This window comes from Astatotilapia calliptera, chromosome 18, assembly GCF_900246225.1.
Source record: "Astatotilapia calliptera chromosome 18, fAstCal1.2, whole genome shotgun sequence".
In the NCBI taxonomy this organism is placed as follows: domain Eukaryota; kingdom Metazoa; phylum Chordata; class Actinopteri; order Cichliformes; family Cichlidae; genus Astatotilapia; species Astatotilapia calliptera.
The window spans coordinates 31,963,940-31,983,595 of NC_039319.1; the positions used below are offsets into that span (position 1 = coordinate 31,963,940).

At 42.9% G+C, this 19,656-nt stretch overlaps 1 protein-coding gene and 1 pseudogene across 1 annotated transcript in view; both read left to right on the forward strand.

Annotated features, from left to right (window-relative positions):
* The window catches only part of LOC113011032 (kinesin-like protein KIF1C), a 30,398-nt gene extending 17,335 nt beyond the window's left edge, over positions 1 to 13,063 (forward strand). Inside the window, 18 exon segments of the mRNA XM_026150406.1 lie at positions 3,134 to 3,212; positions 3,343 to 3,491; positions 4,290 to 4,406; positions 4,539 to 4,666; positions 5,038 to 5,117; positions 5,692 to 5,767; positions 6,809 to 6,888; positions 7,439 to 7,533; positions 8,208 to 8,222; positions 9,483 to 9,542; positions 9,774 to 9,954; positions 10,760 to 10,836; positions 10,905 to 11,005; positions 11,173 to 11,334; positions 12,426 to 12,520; positions 12,522 to 12,720; positions 12,800 to 12,885; positions 12,960 to 13,063. Coding sequence (XP_026006191.1) covers positions 3,134 to 3,212; positions 3,343 to 3,491; positions 4,290 to 4,406; positions 4,539 to 4,666; positions 5,038 to 5,117; positions 5,692 to 5,767; positions 6,809 to 6,888; positions 7,439 to 7,533; positions 8,208 to 8,222; positions 9,483 to 9,542; positions 9,774 to 9,954; positions 10,760 to 10,836; positions 10,905 to 11,005; positions 11,173 to 11,334; positions 12,426 to 12,520; positions 12,522 to 12,720; positions 12,800 to 12,885; positions 12,960 to 12,972 — 1,793 coding nt within the window. The 3' untranslated portion in view covers positions 12,973 to 13,063.
* LOC113009882 (uncharacterized) lies at positions 12,975 to 14,683 on the forward strand (annotated as a pseudogene).
* Positions 14,684 to 19,656: the final 4,973 nt, after the last annotated feature.

Sequence of the window (19,656 nt, forward strand, 5' to 3'; positions counted from 1 at the left end):
CCTGTCAGGACTAATAGTACACTTTAACCTATCAGAACTAAAACTACACCTTAACCTATCAGGACCAATAGTACACTTTAACCTATCAGAACTAAAACTACACATTAACCTATCAGGACCAATAGTACACTTTAACCTATCAGAACTAAAACTACACCTTAACCTATCAGGACCAATAGTACACTTTAACCTGTCAGGACTAATAGTACACTTTAACCTGTCAGGACTAAAACTACACCTTAACCTGTCAGGACTAATAGTACACCTTAACCTGTCAGGACTAATAGTACACTTTAACCTATCAGGACCAATAGTACACTTTAACCTGTCAGGACTAATAGTACACTTTAACCTGTCAGGACTAAAACTACACTTTAACCTATCAGGACCAATAGTACACTTTAACCTGTCAGGACTAATAGTACACTTTAACCTGTCAGGACTAAAACTACACTTTAACCTGTCAGGACCAAAACTACACCTTAACCTATCAGGACCAAAACTACACCTTAACCTATCAGGACTAATAGTACACTTTAACCTGTCAGGACTAATAGTACACTTTAACCTGTCAGGACTAAAACTACACTTTAACCTATCAGGACCAATAGTACACTTTAACCTGTCAGGACTAATAGTACACTTTAACCTGTCAGGACTAAAACTACACTTTAACCTGTCAGGACCAAAACTACACCTTAACCTATCAGGACTAATAGTACACTTTAACCTGTCAGGACTAAAACTACACCTTAACCTGTCAGGACCAAAACTACACTTTAACCTATCAGGACCAATAGTACACTTTAACCTGTCAGGACCAATAGTACACTTTAACCTGTCAGGACTAAAACTACACTTTAACCTGTCAGGACCAATAGTACACTTTAACCTGTCAGGACCAATAGTACACTTTAACCTGTCAGGACTAATAGTACACTTTAACCTATCAGGACCAATAGTACACTTTAACCTGTCAGGACCAATAGTACACCTTAACCTATCAGGACCAATAGTACACTTTAACCTGTTAGGACCAATAGTACACTTTAACCTATCAGGACCAATAGTACACTTTAACCTATCAGGACCAATAGTACACCTTAACCTGTCAGGACTAAAACTACACATTAACCTATCAGGACCAATAGTACACTTTAACCTGTCAGAACTAAAACTACACCTTAACCTATCAGGACCAATAGTACACTTTAACCTGTCAGGACTAAAACTACACTTTAACCTGTCAGGACCAAAACTACACTTTAACCTGTCAGGACTAAAACTACACTTTAACCTGTCAGGACCAAAACTACACATTAACCTATCAGGACCAATAGTACACTTTAACCTATCAGAACTAAAACTACACCTTAACCTATCAGGACCAATAGTACACTTTAACCTGTCAGAACTAAAACTACACTTTAACCTGTCAGGACCAAAACTACACTTTAACCTGTCAGGACTAAAACTACACTTTAACCTGTCAGGACCAAAACTACACTTTAACCTGTCAGGACTAAAACTACACTTTAACCTGTCAGGACCAAAACTACACTTTAACCTATCAGGACCAATAGTACACTTTAACCTGTCAGGACTAAAACTACACTTTAACCTGTCAGGACCAAAACTACACTTTAACCTATCAGGACCAATAGTACACTTTAACCTGTCAGGACCAATAGTACACTTTAACCTGTCAGGACTAAAACTACACTTTAACCTGTCAGGACTAAAACTACACTTTAACCTGTCAGGACCAAAACTACACTTTAACCTGTCAGGACTAAAACTACACTTTAACCTGTCAGGACCAAAACTACACTTTAACCTATCAGGACCAATAGTACACTTTAACCTGTCAGAACTAAAACTACACTTTAACCTGTCAGGACTAAAACTACACTTTAACCTATCAGGACCAATAGTACACTTTAACCTGTCAGGACCAATAGTACACTTTAACCTGTCAGGACTAAAACTACACTTTAACCTGTCAGGACCAAAACTACACCTTAACCTATCAGGACCAATAGTACACTTTAACCTATCAGGACCAATAGTACACTTTAACCTGTCAGGACTAAAACTACACTTTAACCTGTCAGGACCAAAACTACACCTTAACCTATCAGGACCAATAGTACACATTAACCTATCAGGACCAATAGTACACTTTAACCTGTCAGAACTAAAACTACACCTTAACCTATCAGGACCAATAGTACACTTTAACCTATCAGGACCAATAGTACACTTTAACCTGTCAGAACTAAAACTACACCTTAACCTATCAGGACCAATAGTACACCTTAACCTATCAGGACCAATAGTACACCTTAACCTATCAGGACCAATAGTACACTTTAACCTATCAGGACCAATAGTACACTTTAACCTATCAGGACCAAAACTACACATTAACCTATCAGGACCAATAGTACACTTTAACCTATCAGAACTAAAACTACACATTAACCTATCAGGACCAATAGTACACTTTAACCTATCAGAACTAAAACTACACATTAACCTATCAGGACCAATAGTACACTTTAACCTATCAGGACCAATAGTACACATTAACCTATCAGGACCAATAGTACACCTTAACCTATCAGGACCAATAGTACACCTTAACCTATCAGGACCAATAGTACACTTTAACCTGTCAGGACTAAAACTACACCTTAACCTATCAGGACCAATAGTACACTTTAACCTATCAGGACCAATAGTACACTTTAACCTGTCAGGACCAATAGTACACTTTAACCTGTCAGGACTAATAGTACACTTTAACCTGTCAGGACCAATAGTACACTTTAACCTGTCAGGACTAAAACTACACCTTAACCTATCAGGACCAATAGTACACCTTAACCTATCAGGACCAATAGTACACTTTAACCTATCAGGACCAATAGTACACCTTAACCTATCAGGACCAATAGTACACCTTAACCTATCAGGACCAATAGTACACTTTAACCTATCAGGACCAATAGTACACTTTAACCTGTCAGGACCAATAGTACACTTTAACCCCACAGACATGTATAGAGTTGCAGAGTTAATATCAGGCAAAGTTCAAGTACCTTAAAGGTTTGATGTGTGCTTCTTTCAGGAGGAAACTCTCGCACAGCAATGATTGCTGCGCTAAGTCCTGCTGACATCAACTACGAAGAAACACTGAGCACTCTGAGGTCAGTTATTTGGTGTAATCTGTCTATGAGGCTTTTTATGGATCAGTTAATGTGTTTTCAGGCAGCGGGTATGTTGCAAAGCTGGCATAGTCAGATTAATATAATCTAATTCGGTCCGGTTCGGTTCCAGATATGCTGACCGTGCCAAACAGATTCGCTGTAACGCTGTGATCAATGAAGATCCAAATGCCAAACTGATCAGAGAGCTGAAGGCCGAAGTGGAGCGACTGAGAAACCTGCTGTTCTCTCAGGGCCTGCAGGAGCTGCTGGACAATGCTGGTATGCACACATACAGAATAATGAACCTTATCTGCTTGTTCAGTCTGACGTTCGGGTTCAAATTCTCTTTCAGATTCTTTCAGCTTCAAAAACAGGATCAGTGCGTCTGTTCTTGCAGGTCTTACAATAAAGTTTAACGTCAAAACAAACATGAAAAAAACAATTAATGAGATGATGCTCTGACTGAAGTATTTCTAAATACTCTAAATACATCCACAACATGAGGTTAATCATTAACTTGCTGCTGTGTGGTTTTGATTTCTTGGTATGAAAAAGTCCCGTTCCTAAGTGTCACATGCACATTGATTCTTTTCTGAAGCATTTAAATATCTGGTGTCTGCGATGCTGTGAATCCATCATGATTATTTATAAGAAAAAGCTTAGAAATGTGCTGCGCATCAACACTGCTCATAAAAAGCTGGAGAAGCAGAGAAGCTCCTCTCAGACAGCAGAGTTCATTTCTATTGTGAACCTTATGCATTGCTAAACACGCAAACGCTGTGGATGTGATACTCAGACTGTGCTTCATATAAACATGGAATGCAGTCTGTTTACGGCCTAATAAACTGTACACATCACATGCTGTTGTTCTTTCATTTGGACCTGGTATGAACAGCACGTCTATGTGCAGTATGCTGTAGAGACGGTTATTTACAGACAACAGCAACTGTGTGTGTGTGAGAAGATATTTACAAGCTGTCGTTACATAACCAGGATTGCTGAGATTCCAGCATGTTAGAAATTAAATCTCCTCCTCTTCACTTCTTCTTCTCTGCTCTCTTTCTGTGTCTCTTAAAGTCAACAACAACAACAACATCAACGGCGCCGGTGGTGTCGCAGGTGCGTCCCCCTCCCCTCTCCAGCTGGCTCTCACATCCAATGGGATCACGCCTGAGAATGGCTCCGCCCCTCCAGGTCACTCTATATGTTTATGTGGATTATTGGGAATCCAAAAAGACTGTGCCTTTGTCTTTACTAGTTTAAATTTAAAAAATACAGAAGTGGTTCATCATGTTTTCATAATTAAATGTTTTATTTCCTGTGCAGGCGCTGAGCCGGCATCTGAAGGTGACACGCCTGCTGACCGTGATCAGCTGATTGAGGATGGAGAGGAAAGGGTGGAGGGAGAGTCCACAGAGAACATCAGCAAAGAGGAAGCAGCTGAGAGACTGATGGTAGGGCGAGACGTTTTATCACCTCGCACTTTTCCGGGTCATAATTCCATCATATCTAAATTTGAGAAACATATACTCTTAGATCCAGTGTGACTTCCACTGTCAGAGAAATCTATTACTTCTTTGATAGTTTTCTGGAAATCGATTGAAAAGAATGAGAAAAAACAGACTTAAAACTTCAGAACGTGTCTGGGAATCCTCATATTTTTAGTTTTTCTCAGTTTAAGAGAAATTCAGCAAAAGTTTTCTGTACATCTGTGATTACACTGCAAACAGGAGTTGCTGAGCACTATTTCACCTTCTTTGAATGAGAATGAAGAAGTTTTATTGGTATATGTTTACAATACATGTGTGTGTGTTTTTGCATGTAGGAAACAGAGAAAATCATCGCTGAGCTGAACGAGACGTGGGAGGAGAAACTGAGAAAAACAGAATCTATTCGTTTGGAGAGGTTAGTTTTATTTGAATCTGAGCTTTTTACATGTTTGCCTCTGTCCGTAGTTAATATAGTGAACATGTTTTGGTGTCACCTGTTACTTTCTTAAACGTAACGACGATATCATGAACATCAGCATTTATACCGCTGCTGAGGGCAGCTCTTTTTCTCCTGAGCCACTCAGACAAAACCTCAGGGCAGGTGTAGAAGTGGAAAAAGTCTCATCTTTTCAAGCTGCTGGATCGTCCTCTGTATTAGCTTGAAATCTTGGCGCTTCTGCACTGACACTGATAAAAAACAACAACTCATGTCTGTGACCCGGCAACAGCTACCATGCGAGGTTTTGTGTCAGCAGAGTGACACATCTTTTGGCGTTTCCCACTGTTCATGAAGGCAAAAAAAGGTTTAACGACCCTTTATCCACTGTGGCAGACGAGGCTCATGGGAACTGTAGTGTTTACAGCACAGGTGGAAAAGCTGAGTGTGTTTGTTCACTAACTCACAGATGAAAACATTTGGAAACACGAACACAGAGGGAGAAAAAAAATGGATGATGATTGATGTCTCTGTCTCTCGCTCGCTCCCTCAGAGAGCCCCTGCTGGCAGAGATGGGCGTGTCCATAAAGGAAGATGGAGGAACGCTGGGCGTCTTCTCTCCTAAAGGAGTGAGTGTATATTTAACCCTTTCTCTCTATATATACTGTTGTCAGTCTGTTCTGTGTCTGCAGACATCTTTGCAGAAAATGTTATTATGTAAGCTCTGACAGTCTGTGGGACTGGTTTAGTAATACTTTAACTTTAGGATTGTGTGATCCCTGGCTGCTGACACACGATATGCAGGTATTTGTTAGGAGCTGTAACTCCTGCTGGTATTTTAAAACAGTGTATTTAATTTTTGGATTCACCTTTATGTCAGGTTAAAGCTACTCTTTGAGTTGGTGTGTTTTGTTAGAACAGCCGATAAATTGATTTTACAATCAATCAATCATATAGCACATTTTTAAGACCGAAGTACACCAAAGTGCTTTCCAGTAAAATCACAATAAAATATAAATTACAAATATATAAAATATAAGATGATTACATAATCTAAATACAGAGCCAGATGTAATTTACTTCATGCCTGGGAGTGTTCGTCCAGTCAGAGCCGAGTGTCTGCTGCTCATAAGCACCTGTGTCGACACGCACTCAGCTTTAGAAGTGATGATGTCACTGTTTGATTTTAAGTCTCTCTGGTCTTTGCAGTAAAATCGCTGCAGTCTGCTGAGCAGATGTTTGAAATCCAGATTAAAAGTCAGAGACGATAAATCGTGCAGCAGCTTTTCTCTCCGTACCACCACCTCACCAACACCGAACATCTTTAACTCTTTCCCTCATAAAGACGACATCTGACAACCTTTAATGACTTCAGGTGAACTTCGACTCAGTGTCAACATTCACTTTAGTAGTGTTGTCTTCATTCATGGTGTGTTGTTCACTTTGGTAAATGATGCTGTTTATAAAAGTGCTTATAAAAGGATCTGACTGAATGCAGTCCTGGCTCCAGTCACATGTTTAGTACTAGTTAAAAGTTAACAGCATCCAATCGTGTTTAGTGTTTTCTATCTTCCACTCTCACTGTGTGGATCCGCCTCACTTTTAAAGGGGGAAAAAGATGACCCCATCATGTAAAACTAAAGTTAATGTAATGTCTGTGTGTGTTACAGACGCCTCACCTGGTCAACCTGAATGAAGACCCTCTGATGTCCGAGTGCCTCCTCTATTACATCAAGGAGGGAGTGACCAGGTCAGCAGTGATTTCATCATCGGTCATTTAGTTCATCAGTTATTTGATCATTTTGTTGGTCTTTGCTCAGAAAATCTGATAAATTGAGTCTAAAGTGTGAAACGTTTTAGCCATCCTGTGCAGAGACCAAACGTCAGAGACGTCTCAGCTCATCTCCATGTGAAAGCAACAAATTACACACAGACACAAGTCCATCACTAGTTTAGCTGCTTTACTTCATTAGTAGAAAAAGTAATGACACTGTTTACATGTAGTGCATGCAGAAATCTGCTCGTGCAGAGGTTACCACACCGATAATGATCCACAGAGTCATCGTGGAGAACAATGAGTTTCATTACGTATCTTATCAGACACGACACTCGCTGTTATCTAACAACTACTTCATGATCTTGGACATCAGAAGCTCCTCCGTTAGTTTTATTGCAGGAGAAGTTGCACCTTCATCTTTATTCCTGGTGGAGTTGTATAACTAGCTTGGCAGGTGTTTACATTAGTTTTTTCATCTGTCTGTGTGTGTGTGTGTGTGTGTGTGTGTGCGTGCGCGCGCCAGGGTCGGGCAGCAGGACGTGGACATTAAACTGTCGGGTCAGTTCATAAAGGAGATTCACTGCGTTTTTGTCAGTGAGACCAACGAGCAGGGAGAAGGTGAGATTTTTACTCCTTGCATAAACCTTTGCTCACATGTCTGACACTCTGATGCCTGATTGGCTGTCTCTGCTCTGCTGCACTGCTGTTTTGTGGTCACACAGCTTCATTGTGCGGAGTTTAAGCAGCCTCAGTCCTGTGGTTTGATCAGCTCCTGTAGTTCACTGTGCAATAACCTCATTATGAACCATGGGTCCTTCAGTACTTTATACACACCAGAGAAACATGTTCTACACGTTACCTGAAGCTGTTTAACATCTGAAGTTATAAAAGAATAAAAATACAAACTACATTTGTACAAATTACTTACTTATCATCGTTACCACCTGCTGCATCATAGTTGGCCTCTTCTACAATCTGCTGCCATAGATCTCCTGTTCCAGTGCTGGAAGTTTTTCTTTTTATTAAACGTGGTGTGAGTTTCTAATGATGTAGTGAGCATAGCTGTCAGTAATCCTTGTGAGCAGTCTGCCCTACACACAAAGCACAGCGCACACTTTTTGTTTCTATTATAGGATCTATATGATGTCATAAAGAGGTCATATCAATAGTATACCTGTGAGCACACCTGCGGTCTGTTTGGGGGAGTCTGCCGTCAAAGAAAGGAGCTACAGCAGCTTGTTTCAGACAGAGGGGCCAGTGTGACATAAATAAAAATTATTTTAAACTGGGAGTCATGCTGAGCTGCTGTGGCAGTGTGAGACTAACAGAAATAAAAACATGGATCTGGAAATGCATTTTTAATCAGATTTGATTTGCATCACTCCTCAAAGTAACGTTTCTGACATGTTTCAGCAGCAGCCGGGGTTAAAGTCAGACCTGCAGGCAGCTGAGTTGATCATTAACATGTGTAAGTCTGGAATGAGTCACAGTGGCAGACAAATGTGCTCTTGACTTCTGTCACATTACACCTCCTGATTCCACTGGCTTATAATCATCTTTAAATATTGAAAGCACACTCGAGCCTCTCTGAGAAGGTTTCTGAAGAGTTTGAGACCAGAAGGACAAAGAAGGTCCTGCAGTGCTTTTATGTACCACATGATGGCTCCGCATGATGTGTGGATTCGAAACTTTGCAGCCAGAACATGCTGATAAGAAAAGTTTGAGCACTTATATATGTATATATAGATTCAATTAGTTACTAACACTAAAAATATTGTTTTGATTGCTATTGCAATTTCATTTTAAATATACAAATGTGGTATTATATATACATATGTCATGAAACCTGTGCTAATTTGCATAAATGTACACTAGATTATGGGGCAAAAATTCCTGTTTTGTTTTTTTTGTTTTTTTCCATGAGCGTCTCACCTTAGAGGTCTGGTCTGTGTCCAGGCTGTAGTTCTTTGTTCTCGGACTGTGTGTAGAGTCTGAAGCTGCAGCTCTCTTCCTGTTTTCATTAAAAGTTATAAACAGGTGTGTGTGTGTGTGTGTGTGTGTGTGTGTGTGTGTGTGTGTGTGTGTGTGTGTGTGTGTGTGTGTGTGTGTGTGTGTGCGCGCGCGCTCAGTGAGTGACTCTTTCTTCTTCTCTTTCTGTGAAAGCTGCCAGGAAATCTGTCAGGTATTAGTCATTGCTACTCGTCATGGTGACATCATCCTCATGTTCACACCCATGTTTCCTGTGCCTTCCCCGCCTCCCTCCTCCTGTCCCAGACACCCCTTCCTCACCCTCTGTCTGTATATCTGTGTGTGTGTGTCTGCTGCTGTTACCCTGTGCGCTGTAGCACGATCCCTGGTTTCAGTGCATGTCTGTATGTGAGACCGAGAGGCCTCTGTAGTTGTGGACATACCCCTTTCAGATCCAGGTCTCTGTCTCTGGATTGTGGATCAACCTTTCTAGTAATGTTACAGGATACAAGCCCAGATATTAAGGTCCATGATAAAGCCTCCGTCACTGCTGCGAGTCCTCCCATCAGACTGTTTCATGCTCATGTGTCATTAGTTAGTTGGAGCAGAGACCTACGTTAACGGGAAGCAGATCACCGATGCTGTCGTATTAAAACAAGGTACAGAAACACACCCGGCAGCTTTTCTTACGAGTTCACTGCGGCTTTAAACAAACAGGAAGCACCTGCCATTACACTGCTCCTGCAGCTGTTACATCAGGTTTCACTTTAGTTTACAGCTTATTACACACGAACATGAAAAACAAAGCAGGTTTGATCGATGGAGTAAACACACCACCCAAAACCTGCAGGAGACCTCAGACTCCGTTTCCTGTCTGTTTCCGTCTCTAGGTAACCGCATTGTGATGGGGAAGAACCACGTGTTTCGGTTCAACCACCCGGAGCAGGCGAGGCTGGACAGGGAGCGCAGCGCCACGATGGAGCAGCAGGGGGAGCCGGAGGACTGGAACTACGCGCAGAAAGAGCTGCTGGAGAAACAAGGCATCGACATCAAGCTGGAGATGGAGAAGAGGTAGATGCACCTTTACTAGACCCTGAAGTGTGGTTTTCAGATAGCATCTGTAGACACACTGTAAACCATAATTGGATAATTGGATAATTGGAGGTGAGCTTCCCTCCCTCCAAGACATCTACAGGAAGCGGTGCCTGAGGAAAGCGGGGAGGATCATCAAGGACTCCAGTCACCCCAGCCATAAACTGTTCAGACTGCTTCCATCAGGAAGGAGGTTCTGCAGCATCCGGTCCCGTACCAGCAGACTGAGAGACAGCTTTTTCCATCAGGCCATCAGACTGCTGAACACGTCATAGACACCTCAGCTTCACTACTGGAACTTCAACATTATGCACTCCACACTGTACAGTAATGCCACTGTTTTGCACATATTCAACTCTGTATATTTTATATATTTTATTATTATTATTATTATTATTATTATTATTACTTTTTTATTTTTTTACTATTTAATTTGTAAAAATGTGTATACACACACACACACACACGTAGGAAAATATTTAGTATACACATCCAGAAATGCATACACTATTATATATTGTACATATATTTATTAGTTTCAGGTTGGCCATTCTTGTATTTTGCTCGTTTGTGTTGTTGTGTTTGCACATCTCTGTTGCTTGTGGGGCTCGCACACAAGAATTTCACTCGCATGTGCTGTGCCAGTGTGCCTGCACATGTGATGTGACAATAAAAGTGATTTGATTTGATTTGATTTGATTTGAAACCACGTCAGATATCAGAGCTGTTTCCTGATTATTGATCGTCTGATTGGTTGGTTGGTGTGTGCGTGTGTGTGCTGCAGACTGCAGGACGTGGAGACTCAGTACCGTAAAGAGAAGGAGGAGGCTGACCTGCTGCTGGAGCAGCACAGACTGGTGAGTTTCTCCTTCAGGTGAGCTCGTGTGGTGACTGCTTCAGGTGTTTTACCTTCTCTGTGTGTGCAGTAGCCTACGCAGACAGCGACAGCGGGGACGACTCGGACAAACGATCCTGTGAGGAGAGCTGGAGGCTCATCTCCTCCCTGAGAGAGAAGCTGCCAGCCAACAAGGTATCAGCTCCTCATAATCTCCTCGTTCATAGCTCCTCATGTAGCTGTGACATCCCATAGAGACCTGATAGGATCGTGAAGCAAGCTTTTCTGCTGACAGGAACAGTCATTGGAGCAGATTAATGTACCTGTGAGCTGACCTGTCTCACCTGTATGTCTGTGTCCAGGTGCAGTCCATAGTGAAACGCTGTGGTCTGCCCAGCAGCGGGAAGAGGAGGGAGCCTCTGCGAGTGTATCAGATCCCTCAGAGGAGGAGGATCAGCAAAGACCCCAAACGGGTGACCATGGAGGACCTCCGCATGCAGGCCGTCAAAGAGATCTGCTACGAGGTCTCACAAACACACACGTGATATCAGAGTGTTCTCTGACTGGTTTCAGAGGGACAGATAAACATTTTAGAAGTTATTCTCATAAATACTCTTATATCTCTACATTCAGGGGCAAAGGGTTAAAACTTTACCTCGAAAAATACACTGGACCTTTCAAAACCCAAACCCTCCTGGAGATGGCTCCAGGTGGACACTTTACACTGGTCTGTAGTGTTGGACCAATTTGGTCCATGACTAAGTCAGACAGACTCTGTTAGTTAGACTCCATAGCTCCAGTCAAACGCAACAAATAAGTGGTAAATTGTGAAAATCATACATGATGCATTTTCCAATAAAACCAGGATCACTAGATTGTTACAGACCTTGCTGTGTAACCATAAACTCTTTAAAAAAGGTAGTCATAGTAAAGCCACATTACCTTTTCCTTTCCAAATTTTGAAGCCTGGACTGTAGCATTTAAGAGTTAAAAACATGCATCCGTGGACTGTACGGGAGTGTCACACTGACACTGGTGCCTGCGATTAAGTGTAAAGAAATAAGTCCACTCACTAAAACTGGAGCACAGAGTTCTCGGAGGGTTGGTAGTAGAGCTAGTACCCATGGCACAGTGTTGATTGGTCTGTTCAGCCTGTGTGAGGTAAAATATGTGATCGTCTTAAGATATCGCACCAGAACATACAGAGGCAAATTATAAACCTGAGTGGGTTCAGATTTGCCCATTTTTGTGGGTTCTGTGCACTCAGGCCCTGCTCTACGGTGTAGATGCCACTGAAGTCCATTGCTAGGTTGTGGTCACGCAACCTTACAGTGGACAGGTGCATAGATGCTAAAAATGGGTTATTGTAACCAGTCGATATGAGGTTCCTAGGCCACATGATTATGTCATAGTGTCTGATGTAGATAAGAACCTCGGGACCCTAATATGTACCTGCGTGCCAAGTTTGGTTGCTCCACTCCTGATTGTTTAGCAGTCTGTGGAGAGATTTGGAGAACAGTAAAATTAACCAGCACAAACAGTCCAGAGGACATTAGAGGAGGAGCTTTTTTTTCTTTTTTTAAACCTGTTCCTCTGTATGTGGCGCCCCCCTCAGGTGGCTCTGGGAGACTTCCGTCACTCCCGTCAGGAGATCGAGGCGCTCTCCATTGTCAAGATGAAGGAGCTGTGCCGCATGTACGCCAAGAAGGACACCAACGAGAGGGAGGGCTGTGGCCCAGGACGTCTGCGACACTGTGGGCATCGGAGAGGAGAGGAGCCCTCCCGCTGAAGAGGGGGGAGGAGGAGGAGGAAGTGGTGGTAATGGAGGAGGAGAGACAGGGGAAGGTGGAGAAAAGGCAGGCGTGTACGACTTGAAGGCTCACATCGATAAGCTGACAGATATTTTGGAGGTGAGTTATGCTAATCTTGTTTTCTTCACGACCTGAGAGGCGCTAGAGGAGCAGAGCCAAATGTGTGCGACTCCTGCAGGGGGTGAAGCTGCAGAACAACATGAAGGACGAGGAGATCAAAGCTCTGAGAGACAGAATGATCAAGAGAGCGTCATACCTCTTCAGGTATGTTCGCACCTCCTGTCCCGCCCCTTCAACCCATCACCACCAGAGTTAACCGTTGTTTGTCTTGTTTCCAGGACGACGACTTGAACGGCGAGGGAGGCGAGTCCCCTCAGAGAGAGAGAGAGATGGAGATAGGGACGGGGATGATGAATGCCCTAGCCACCCAGAGGTCAGAGTTCAGCGGCTGATGGAGGAGGACCCGGCGTTCAGGAGAGGACGCCTCCGCTGGATGAAAAAGGAGCAGCAGCGCCTCCTGAACCTGCAGCAGCAGAACATCACCAAGAAGCTGCGAGGACAGAACCAAAGCCAAGGTGAGCTCGGGGGTGTGGCCATACCGTGATGGCGAGGGTTCCAATAGAAGTCACTGCAAACGATCGTCATCAATAAACCCTTCAAATGATTGTTTATCTGTACTTAGTCGAGTCGGTTGCTTATGCTGTGACCATCTTTAATTTACAGTCTGTGCTCTGTCCCTAACTTTACTCCTCCCCCAGCTCCAGGTCAGAACGCTTCATCCCTCCGCAGGAATGCAAGCTCAAGTTTCCCTTTAAGAGTAACCCTGCCCATCGGCTGTCATGGGGACCCGCCAGTGCCGCTCTGCAAGCTCTCGGTCTGGGGGAGGGAGGAGGAGGTGATGGTGTTGAGCAGAAGGAGAATGGAGGAGGAGAAGCTAAAGGTTCTCCCTCACCTCCACCTCCCCCACAAGGTCAACTGCCTGGTCTCTTGCCCCTCCCCTTCCCAGCTCAGCCCCCTCGCATGCGCACCCCAAGTCCTCATCGCGCCTGGCAGCAGCGTAACCAGGGCAACCAGGGTGGCTATCACTACAACAACCAGGGCAACAACCAAAACCAGCAGCGTCGTTACCGCCGCAACTCCCTGGACAGCTCGCCACAGGGGAACGGGAGCTACGACAATGACCAGCACTTCAGCAGTGGTGGCAATGGTGGCCACCAGGGGTGACCAAGACAGAGGAGGGGATTTCGACCTGGGCCAGGTGGGGAGAGAGGAGGAGGAGGCAGAGGAGGAAGCAGAGACAGGGACAGAGACAGAGATGGAGGCTTCCATTATAATCAACGCCAGCACCATCAGTTCCACCACCACCATCCCTACTACAACCCCCCTACAATGCACCATTCCAGCCTGGACCTCACCCTCACCCCCATTACCACAGCCTGCCGCGCTCAGGGGCTCCACCCCTTCCTGCTGACATGCTACTTGGCATTATGCCACCGCCGGGGGCGTGGAGCTTCAACACTCCGCCCAGGATGAGGCGGCAGTTCAGCGCACCGGACCTCAAAAACAACAACAAGGAGACGCCGATCTGACCTCTGTCCTCCTGAATACGGAGACTCCTGATTGGCTGCGGGACACAGGGCGATCCTGATGCTGTAGAGAATCGGCTGAGAGTGTGCGCGCGTGTGTGCAATTGAGCACTTTTACACACCCTGTATCCTCTGTCCTGCTGCGTGTGTTTGTGCTTGTGTGTGTGTGTGTGTGAAGCTTGAATTAGCAAAGGTGAGCTGTTAGCGACACTGACGTGCAAAAAGTGATTTTGAATTTGTTTTATTTTATTTTATCTGTTATGTTGTTCTGTCAGACTTTGATCACGTAGTAATTTAGCCTTTTTTTATTTTTTAAATTTCACCGATGGCTGGTGTTCGGGTGTCGATCATCGTGTTAACAAGGTGCCTTAAAGCCAAAGTGTCTGCTGGTGAAGCTAATTTTCTTTTTAAAGATCAAGTATGTTTGTTAGTAGGGTGGTGTTTCTGGGTTAGAAGAGTTTTTTTTTTTTTTTAGTGTTAGCAAGTGAAGAGTAGGTGAAATTGTGAGCTTAGCCTAGCCTACGCTGCATTCAAGTTCCATGGGAATTACAGATTGTACAGCTTGTTTAACTCACTTCAACCCTCAAACTGATGATTAAGAGTTTAATCTGGAGCAGTTCCCAAATGGTGATTAATATTAAAATGAAGTTTATTTTTACTCGTTTATTTAATCATAAATACAATAGAGCCCACTGTGCTTGTATTTAGCATCTGCTGCAAACCAAAAAAAAATGTATACAGTTCAACAACTTAAATATTGATTTAAATTTGAGAAAAAAATATGCAGAAACATATATATTACATGTGAGTACATTTTCTCAATATTTAATTCTTTGAAAAACACACTGATAATGTTGCCTTTTTTTCCTGTCATATTTACCACCTGTGATCTGTTTTTGATTGAAGCTTGAAACTTGTATTTACATCTTCTCCCATGTGATTTGAATGCAGCATCGCTGAGTGCTACAAACCAAAGAAAGCGGCTGTGTGGCGCCTCCTAGTCAGGGTAAAAGCATCAGTGCAGGAACAATAAGTGCCAATGTGGCTTTTGTAAAAACGCTAAAACACGCAGAGTTCCAAAAATGGAGAAGCAGGTGAGAAAGGCGAGTGCAGATGCCCCCCTGAGGAAGAGGAGGTGCAGAGAGGAAGAGGAGTAGGTGGTGCGCTTGTCTTATCTGTCAGATGTTTGTTTTTAAGAGCTGTGTGTGTATATTTGAAGTGTTAAATCTGATTTTAAACACATGAAACGTGCTGACGGTAAGTTCACCGTCTCTGGCAATCGTGGGAAATGCAAGTGATGCGTAACACATGATGATGCCCCAAGGTGGGAAATGTGGGAGCTTTGAGACAGAATCCTGAAGGGATGGATTAGTTTATGTAGGGCTGGATAAGGAAGGAATTCTGGGAGATGTATTGAGAAGCAGAAGGTTTTGAGGAAGAGAAGAAGAAGCTGATATACAGTAAGCTTTTTTTTTTTTTTTTTTTTTGAAGAAGTAACAGACACTACAGCATGTCGGGTGTGATACGAGATTCGTGCTGTAAGGACGCGACACTTTTTACTTTATGTCCAATTCAAAAAGGATGGGAAAATTCACTGCTGCCTTCCTGGCACGTCAGGATCCTGGAAATTGTGGCCTCCACCTGTTTCAGGTTGCTTTTAATTTCTTCTCGTTTTTCAAACATGACATTTGCACACACATACTTTTGCTGGTGTTGTGTTCACTTCACATGTGTAAGACAGGAAACAAATTTCCAGCTTCCTGCGTCCCAGCGAACGCAGCACCCTATGTGCGTTTTATTCGCACTGAATTAATGAAGACAAGTTTACTGCCAGGAGGAGCTGGGAGAGTTGGCGATACTGCGCACACTCCACCCACTCAAAGCAGAGGATTGTGGGAGTTAACAAGTGGAGCAACTATGAGCTCTGTGACTTTTAAGGCTTTTTCATAAAAAGGTTAGATCCAACCAATGGCAGTGCTCCTTCCCGCTGCAGGAGGGAGTCAGCGCCATGACGATGACAATAATTGTGATGAAAACAAAAGAAGTGATTGCAATTGGCCTGAGAAGCATGATGTCAGCAGAATCTCTGGAATTGGTCAATCACAGGACAATCGCTAATCCTGCTGCCACTGCCGGGCCTGATGGGAAAATATGTTTTTTTTTTTGTTTTTTTTTAGATTTGTTTTTTTCATTTCCAGCTTGGGCCTCTGATTGGCTGTTTGTTTTTCCTTTGTGTATTACATCATGTACTGCGTATTTTAACCAACCTCCATGTTTGACCTTTGGTTTATGATGTCATCAGTCATCTTCACTTATTAATATAATTATCCTAAAGTTATACGTGTCATTAATATTTGGTTATTGTGGATGCTGCTAAAGGGAGTTTCTTTGCCCTCACACAAACCGTTGAGTTGGTGTGTGTGTGTGTGTGTGTGTGTGTGTGTGTGTGTGTGTGTGTGTTGAGCGTCTGTTTGTGTGTGTTTGTGGGTTAATTTAGAATCAAACAGTAAAGTTTGTTTTACTTCATAAAGCTGATTTTAGTCATTATTCTTTTTCTTTGGTTAGTTTTGTTGTTTTTTGAGGTGGAATGGGGGAGGGACTTAGAGGGGGTGGGGTGTTGCCATGGCAGCCATGACTCGGCAGAATTCCAGAACATTGTAGAACTCCCCTCACTGACAGGCTGTGCCCATTCCCTGCACCTCTGCTCTAATCATGACCTCAGAATCTGTGACATTACGGCGCAGTGTCGCTTCAGAACTCGAAACACGGATATGGATATGATGACATCATAGTGTAGCCCTCTTCCTGTTGGCCCAGACCCCCTCAGTTGCTTTTTTGTTATTGTTGTTTTTTCTCTCTGTATGTGTTGGGTTGTCTTTTGTTGTTGTTTTGTTTGTATCAGGAACCAATCTCAGGCTCTACCTGCAGACAACATGATGGCAATAAACTGTCTCCAAGATTCAAAATAAGGCTCACTTCTTGTGTTTTTATTGGGTCTTCATCCACAAAGGATGGCTATGGAAGCTGAGAGGTGTCAGGGCACTCAAACATTGTCTTAAAACTGCATAATTTCTAGTGGCCAGCAGGGGGCATCTCCTGGTTGTTAAATGATTTCCATGACTAAAATGAGCCTGCTGTTTACTGGTCCAGATCCACTGCCTGTTTGAGAAAATAACTTTTCGTATTAGTTTGTGGTAGTAACGGAAAATTGTGAAGTAATAACCCAGAAGTCTAATTTAAAAACAATGTGTTTTTCCAGGGTGCAAACAAGTTTCCCCATATAAGAGTTGCTTTAAATGAGTCCTAGAATAGAAGAATAGAATAATGATAACTGAGATAGAATAGAAAGGACAAAACAGAAAGTATTTTTCGTTGCAAAGATCACAAGCAAAAAGAGCTGTTCATTTATGCATTTTGTGTGTGTGTGTGTGTGTGCGCAAGGGCGTAGATTTGGTTTTGGCATTGGTGGGGACGGATGATTCAACCACTGAACCCTGCCCTGTTTCTTTTTTTCCCCTTTTTGTCTTTGCTTCTTGATAAAAAAAAAAAAAGGGAGAAATATACTTGCTTACATATGTTATTCTACATGCTTTTAAACCATTTAAAATTACAATTCATAGTTTTATATGTGAATTATATAATGTTAAATTACTATTAAACAAATGACGAAGTATTTTAGGCTTTAGTTTACTTCAGCCATATTCCATATAAATCAGGTATCATACAAAAATAAAAACCGCTTCAAATACAGTCATGAGAATAAAAGAATATGACTTTAAGGACTTAACAACATTACTTCAGTTATAGTACACCAACATATCTGATACATTAGCACTAAGGGAACACTGAATGACCTGCTGGTTTTTTTCCATAAAACTACTCATCTAAGATCACCACAAAGTAAAAGATCTCTCAGCAAAACTATGCAACATTTTAGGCACTATAGCCCCGATCAAATCAGTGAGCTGGGATTTTTTATTCTAAACATGAACTACTGTTACAGCAACAGACATGGACTACTGGTGCCCCACACAACAACTCAATGTCCACTATGTGAAGGAGCCAAACACATGCCTTCTCCTCTCATTAGCTGAGATAAACTGCTGGCCAAGGGCGTAGATTTGGCATGGACGGAAGGCACATGTCCCCACCAATAATTTGATCTCTTCGAGTAAAGAAAAACAAAACCAATAGAAAGAAAAAAAATCTATCTGTCAACGTCTCATTCGCCCAGCGGTGCAGAAAGAGTTAAATTACGTTCTCTACTGAAGTCCTACGTCATGTGACAAATATGGCCAATGTGATTGGCTGTGCCTATCAGGGAGCTCTGTTTAGTTGTAGCAGCGGCAAGCCTGCGCTGTGAGGAGGAGAGGAGGATGGCAGCACAAAGGAAGAACCTGGATATAACAAAGTATTTTTCAAAGAAACCTGTAACTCACTTAAAGCCAAGTTCACTCATAAAATGTGTCCGTCATAATAACGTTACAGGCTATGCTAGGCCGTACATGCCAACCCTCCCGATTTTTCCAGGAGAATCCCGAATTTCAGTGCCGCTCCCGAAAATCTCCCGGAGCCACCATTCTCCCCAATTTCCCCCGTTTTTCCACCCGGACAACAAAATTGAAAACCCATATCTCAGATTGGCGCAGCCAATTCCAGTTTCCAACAATAGCTGCTACTACTGCAGCTACTTAGTTTTAATATTACTCTCATTACTGTTTCTGGGTCGCAAAATAGACGTTTAACATATTTTCAGGCGAGAATGTAGCTGTGTAAACTTCAAATATCTGAGCCGGTGTTCCAGATCTACTGGCGTTTAGATCAACTGGCGTTGGTCGAACAGATGTGTGGCAGACTTGCGTTTCAGGAGCTGCTACCGACAAACCAGCAAAAAAACGCCAAATGTGTCACCTGTGACACTTGTGAGGTTATCTCAAACACACTCAGTCAGTCTTGATGCTGTTGAACAACAAAATGTTTACAAATGTGGCGAGTTCACCTGGTGATATCCTCATGCGCGACGCGATCGCGAAAACAGCAAACAAGTAACACCACGCCGATGTTGTTCACAGGACAGCAAGAGTAAACGATCGGGAGACTCTTGTCGTCGTCATCGTTCCCCTCGCACGGTTTATTTCTCCGAATTCAGCGTTTTTGCTTCACAACTACAGCGTGCTGTTTACTTTGTGCACTAACATGGAGTCGAGTCAACCAGCGCCACCTCTGGCCAAGTGCCACAGCCTACAGCCAGATCAACCTGTGACACATCTGCACCACGTTTGAATTCGTGTCATGCACATTTGTACCTTTCAATTGTGTCTGTTTGTGCGTCATGCAAATAAACCTTTGAAATGAATGAAATGATATCATGTATTTATTATCAGCCTACATTTGTACAAAATGCCAAATGACATTTACCGTTGAAAAAATAAAAGAAATAAAACCCCAT